This window comes from Penicillium oxalicum, chromosome II, assembly GCF_001723175.1.
Source record: "Penicillium oxalicum strain HP7-1 chromosome II, whole genome shotgun sequence".
Lineage (NCBI taxonomy): Eukaryota > Fungi > Ascomycota > Eurotiomycetes > Eurotiales > Aspergillaceae > Penicillium > Penicillium oxalicum.
Window position 1 is genome coordinate 2,555,072 of NC_064651.1, and position 6,502 is coordinate 2,561,573.

General features: G+C 52.4%; 2 protein-coding genes across 2 annotated transcripts; one reads left to right on the top strand and one right to left on the bottom strand.

Annotated features, from left to right (window-relative positions):
- Positions 1-417: 417 nt before the first annotated feature.
- Positions 418-2,454, top strand: POX_b02771 (uncharacterized protein; the record flags this gene model as incomplete). The annotated part of the gene is made up of 1 exon (XM_050111680.1): positions 418-2,454. One exon carries the CDS (start codon positions 418-420, stop codon positions 2,452-2,454), a length of 2,037 nt encoding a protein of 678 aa, XP_049972026.1.
- Positions 2,455-4,177: 1,723 nt separating this feature from the next.
- On the bottom strand, positions 4,178-6,073 carry POX_b02772 (uncharacterized protein; the record flags this gene model as incomplete). Its single annotated transcript, XM_050111681.1, has 4 exons — positions 4,178-5,311; positions 5,400-5,480; positions 5,576-5,778; positions 5,899-6,073. The coding sequence occupies 4 exons, from the start codon at positions 6,071-6,073 to the stop codon at positions 4,178-4,180; spliced, it is 1,593 nt and encodes a 530-aa protein (XP_049972027.1).
- Positions 6,074-6,502: the final 429 nt, after the last annotated feature.

A 6,502-nucleotide genomic window follows, 5' to 3' on the forward strand; every position in this document is an offset into this window, starting at 1 on the left:
GGACCTCCGGACCGTCTTGCGAGGCTGTACCTGGCCCGCCCGGCGTCATCCATTCCATCGCATCGGCTTGGCCTCGCCCTCGGTCAGCCCGGTCTATTGATCCTCCTTTTCCTTCCCGGATCGCCGGTCGCCAGAGCAAAAGGAGAAAGAGAAGAAAACAAAAAGACAACCTTATCTCATACGGCACGCCTTCTTCCCCACGAAGTCTCTTTGGTCCTTTCAAATGAATATCGCCGCACTCCTGTACCGACATACTCGCGTCTGAAACCCTCGCTACCCGGTCAGGCCTAAATCTGTATATTACAAAGAGGCGATAAGGTCCCCTCATCGGTGAATTTTCACTCCGTTCAACTCTCTGTCCGCCCAAAGAACGAAAAAACACCCCTCATGCGCAATTTCCCACCTTACTCCTCCACCATGGCCTCAATAAATTCCGAAAGGGCCAACCCCAATCCGACGCCGGATGCACCCAGCGTTCGATGGCAATTCATCGACGCGTCCAATAACAGCCGCAGCAACCTTACTCGAGTTAAGCGTCATGTCATGCAAGAGTACATGCGCCAGAAAAAGGGAGGCTCCCGCAACAGCGAAAGTGAAGATGACCAAAGTCGTCCAGTCGCCACGGGTCGTCGGTCCAAAAAGAGCCGCCCCACGAGTCGGAGAACCCCACGAAAGACGCCCAAGGCCGACAAACAAAATGAACAGCCCACAACTTCCAGGACGAAGCGAAAGAAGGCGACCTCTGGGGACAGGCTCAATCCAACGGAAGAGGTCGAAGAGATCAGTCGAGATCTTATCACCGAGTCCACCGGACCGTCGTCACTACCCATCGACATTACGAAAACCACTTTTACCGTGCCATTCCGGACCTTGCCATCCACTTCATCACATGAACTCCGCAACTATTTCGATGACTCGGAGGAAGGGCGTGCCTGCTCACAAGGCAGCTACCCTGCTGATCCATGCCAGACACCCTCCTGGTCCTCCTCTTCACCAATATCATCTTTGGGATTCCCGAGGTCCCCCCGAACCATGCTCAGCGCTGCCCGAACAGATCCGTTCAACTCACTCCCCGTGGAATTAGATCTCGATGGCCAGCGGCTCTTTGATTTCTATGTGAATGAGATGCCGGCATGCTCCTACGGCTCTCATTTCCGGTCCGCCAAGGCCCACAACTGGTATACGAGGGTCTTTGTGCCCGAGGCCATGAAAGGTGCGGTGGCCTTTCAAAACACCGTCTTGGTACACGCGGCCAATACCTGGGCGTGGGTCCGCAACCAGACCGAAACCCCGGATACTCTCCTCCATCGCGACCGAGCGGTCTCGATGCTCCGCGAACATCTCACCCGCCATCCGCATGACAACTCCGACGTGGCCATTGTCTCCTGCTTGAGTGCGGCCGCCCTGGAAGACTTTGATCCTCGCCCGGGCCACAAGGAGATCAGCTGGGTTCACATGCGTGCGGCTCGGGAAATGATCCGATCCCGAGGAGGCTCAGCCGCGTTTGAAAATACTCGACTGGGGATGTTGATCAACTGGCAAGATTACATTCTGTCCGGGTATGAAACGCACGGCAATACCTTCTTCTTTGACCAGCCTTCACCGACCTCTCCGGCCTCGCCGAGAGTGCGAAGTCTGTCGACTCAGTCCTCCTACAACAATCTACACTCCCTGCCATCCCCACCCGACTCCACCTCCTCGGCATGCTCGGACTTGACAGCATGTCCGGATCTCACTCAAGCGATCGTTGTCACATCAGGGCCATCCCCCATTGATGAAATTCGACTGCAGTGCGAAGAATTCCTCGACTTCCTTCGTCGCTGCGAACAGCTCGCTCTCTACCAGCGTGACAATTCAGCGGCATGCGACATGGCCCGACACACTGCGGTTCAGGACACTTCTCTCTTGCGGCGGATCCTCGCCGCGCCCGCCGGGGCTCGATTCACGGCCTCGGGAGATCGAAAGCAGATGGTGGCCCGGATGACTGCGCTCATGATGCTCAACGCGGCTCTGTGGGATTACCGATATTCCCCGGTGCGCACCGGGACGTTTCTCCGTACACTGGAACAGGCCATGACTGACAGTGAAGTCAGCATGAGTGGATCCGTCGAAGCGATTCTTCAGATCCTACTTGAGTGCAATGATGGTCCCCTCGAGACCTGGGCCGCTGGGATGGATGGTTCCGTGACTCCTACCCACCCCGACGCGAGCCCGGATTTTTCACAATACCGCCCCACGGCAAACTCCCCCTCTGCCCGTCCTTGGTTTGTTGGCCGGATGTTGAAGATCGCCAAGCGACTAGGGGCGGATTCGTGGTATCGGGTCAATGAATTCCTTTTCGCATGCCTGACCTTACAAGTATGCGAACCCGGGGTTTGTTTGACGGAGCCCGATCTACGCCGAGAAATCCTCGAAGCACCTCTGACAAGCTACATCATGCCGTCACTTTGCTGAACTGGCCCGCCATCATAATGGCGTTGATCGCCTTGATGACCCCTGTACATATATTATGACCTTTCCTTTCCCCCTTGATTACCAGCACATTACAGGATGGACCATCTGTTAGTTGAATGGGGAACGCTTCTACACATGTAAAGAGAAGAGTTTGCACGGATTATGGATCTCGGGGCGTTCCCCTTTTTGTTCTTTTCTCCCCCTTCCCCCAGTCCCAGCGGGAACTTTTATACCCTGTCTGATTAATGAAACAGAATATGGATCAATTGATGGATGCGCTGGATACTGGCACATATCAGTTCACCAATTCAAGATTGCAGTCTCTCCATGCCCGGTAAAAAAAAACAAATCTCATCCGATCCCCCTGTCACATGAACCACATTCCTCCAGTTATTTGTATACAAACCCCGGATCTGCCTAAAGAGTAGTCAGACCAGGCGGCGCGGGAAACTTGCCTGTACAGCGTACACAGGTACATACTGGTAGTTCTTGAGTTCCGACGCTACGCGCTACCCAAACCAGTAGATACCAAGTACTTTAGTATGTCTGGCAAATCCAAACTTGCATCTATACACAGTAGATACACCCTGCTGTTGAGAGGGGGGGGGATAAGGACCTCAGGGGTTCACAAGGATCAAAAATCTCTATCTTTCTGAATATCCCCTCCTTCCTCTCGACTATACGAGGGCGATTCACCTACCTACCTATCTACCTACCTTCTTTACAGTAGTTTACTTGTCTATGTGAATTTGATAATTTCCAGCCGTTACCAACAAGGCTCAGGGCTGGTACGATGCCTCCCTACCTACCTAGAAGGAGGAGTTAATCAGTCGTACATGTGGGCAACATCAACATTAAGATCCATTCACTTTACTATAGGTAAAGTATGTTGAGATGTGTAGTGATACTAGGCTCTGGCTCTCCTCTGGATCTCAGCGAAGCAGGCACGTCTACTGTGCAGTCAAGTGCCCTATCCATGCTTAGGAGACATGCAGACTGAAAGCTGGATCCATCCTAGGTACTGGCTTGCATGATGGAAGTGCTTGAAAGAGTTAATGCTCAGAGCGACGATACAATTTCTTGTTCTGGGAATTCTTTTTTCTTTTTTTTAAAAAAAAAGAATTTTCATCTTTCAAGGCGGAGATTGCCCGTGGTGGGGTGGTTGGGTCAAAAGGTGCTAGTATTGATACTCTCTACCTTGATTCATGGTAGGTTTGACTCGGACATGTAGTATCTCGGGCTAAGACCTAGGTGCCGACCTGGTGGCATGCAAGTTTTGCCTTAGTTGGCTTGGAATGGGAATAGTGAACATGTATGCATGTGGTTCGGGACTATGTACGCCTGTATGATGAGTACGGGTATGTGCCTGAGGTCCGTACCTAAAGGAGGTATTGCAGGGACTCGGTGGGCAATGATAGATGACGTCGTTCAGTTGCAGAGGGGGGAGGAAAGGTGGAGAGGAGAGAGGAGAGGAGGAGGGAAAAAAAAAGCAAACATGAGGTTTTGTCGGAAGAATCCGCACTTGAGATTACTGTGCATACGAAACCGAGGGGGAATGACGCTAAGAAGGAAATGAGGGGAAGAGTTTGCAGGGAATTGAAACGCAGAGGATGAAGAAGAAAAACAAAAGCAAAGAAACATGAATTTACTCAAGCGGAAAAGCAATGGACGTCTGGATGATCAATTCCGCATATGCATTATTTGTTCAAGTCTGGACGTTTACCTAGGCGATCTCCCCCGTCTTATGATCCCAGATTTCGGCCGAAGGTCTACTCCCGCGGCCCCAACGATCACTTTTCACGGGGTGCATTGCTAGTGGATGCACAGCCTCGTGATGTGATTGTGGTGGCGTCCAGTCCCTGTCAGATTTTGGAAGATTGGCAGTTGTTGAGCTGGGCGAGTCGGTGGGCTCTTGCACTTGAGATGGGTCCAAAAAGACCTGCTCAACTTCTTCGAGAGTCTTGCCGACAGTCTCGGGGTACCAGTACCACACAATGACGACGGCCGCCCAATTGAATGCGACGAAAACATAAAAGTACTTTGATCCCATGCTGGTGAGTGCGATGGGCGAACACTGGGCAAAGACCAGGTTCAGACTCCAATTCGTCGCGGTGGCAATGGAAGATCCTCGCGCGCGAATCGCAGTTGGGAAAATCTCCGATTGATAGATCCACGAGATCATCCCCAGAGCCGTGAAGAAGACTGAGAAGACGAAGAACATGGCGATCGCCGCGCGCAGTGCGTCTTGGTTGGAGTTGGCGTCTCCAAAGTCAACGTATCGTGCCAAGGTGGCTTCCACACACATGGCAGCTCCCATGCCCAGCAAGGAAGGGATCAGTAACTTGCGCCGGCCGACCTTGTCGATGAAGGCCATGAAGATGGTATTCCAAAGCTGCGCCAGCGCACCGGATATGCCGATAATCATCAGGGAAGTGGAGGTGGAGAATCCCAGGGTCTTGTAAAGACGAGGACCGTAATTCTGGATGACATTTACTCCCGAGCACTGGGTCATGGCTTGTAGACCGCAGGCGAGAAGGATGCGGTACCGCCATTGGTGAGAGAAGAGAAGCTGCCGCCAGGAGCGAACGGCAAGCCGTTTCTCATACATGACGCTTTCGTGAATCTGGGAAAGCTCTTGATCGACCATTTCCTGATTCGACGCATTGGAATTCAGGTGGAGATGGGTCAGGACTGCCCGGCCAGCCGCTTCCTTGTTGTGTTCAATTAACCAGCGGGGGGACTCTGGGAGAAACCACACACCACAGACGAGAAGAACGGCGGGTAGAGCCTGGAAAGAAAGTGGGAACCGCCAGGAGAAATTCCCGCTGCGTAAAGAGCATCCGTATCCGACCCATTGCTGAACAGAAAGAAAAAAGAAGGCGGGTCAGTATCAACCAGACACTCCTCGGCCGATTTGACGACAGGGTCTTTTTGGGCTGACTTACAGCCACCATGATGCCGAGTCCAACCATCCATTGCTGCATACTTGCCAGGAGGCCTCGGATTCGTGGAGGTGCAACCTCACTCTAACGTCACAGTCAGCTCCATCATGTAGAAGAATGGGCAAGGCAACGTTCTGCTGAAGGTGGGGGTTCTTCGAGGGGGGAAAGACTGAACATACACAGTAGACAGGAATGGTCGCCGACATCAGTCCTACCGCCAAGCCTGCGATGAAACGACCGGCAATGAGCATTGCTACGGTCATCGCCCCTCCCTGAAGCCCAGCTCCGAGGGTGGCTAGCAGGCCTCCGATGAAGATAACCATCCGGCGACCTCGAAGATCTGAGATGTAGGGTGCAAGGAGAGATCCAACAATCGCACCTCCTGCATGAGACCAGGTTAGATGATCTGTTGCACGAGAAAAGAAGGAGTGACGAGTCCTGCGGCACGAGGACGAGCTTCGGTATCGCCGAGGCCCGAAGATGGTGTTCAGGACAGACATACCTGTGTAGGCCGAGATGATACCGCCACTGGCAGCATCTGATAGATCTGGTGACCCAAAATAGCCTAAGAAAGCATTCTGTTCGATACTCGACGAAATTACACCGGAGTCATAACCAAACAGAAATGAGCCCAATGCTGCAAAAGCGCAGCAAAAGGTGACAAGTAGATATGGCATGATCGTAATTTGGAAAAAAAGGATGAGAGTGTGAAATTCACTTCATGACCCAGAGCTTCAGAAGTGGACACCCTAGCCGCATGAGTTCTAATCAAAGCACTCGAGGGTAGCGTTGGAGTGTCAGAGAGCCGGAGGGAGGGGATCGGATCTCAACACTTCGTTCTGCGGTATCTGATATCTTAGTGATTGAAAGATACGGCCGCCAAGAAAGAGAAAAAGAATGACACTTTCGAGTCAGATTTATCAATGAATCATCGGAGAGAAATGCCCAGCACGATGAAGAGAGGACAATGGGGTCTTAACAGTCGGATGAAGAACAGGATTAGGTTGAGGATCGTGAAGAGGAGAAGATTGCTGCAGAGTTCCGACTGAGTTTGGCGGGAGATCACGTCGGGGGGATGTGATTTGCGCCGACGGTCTCCACCGGTG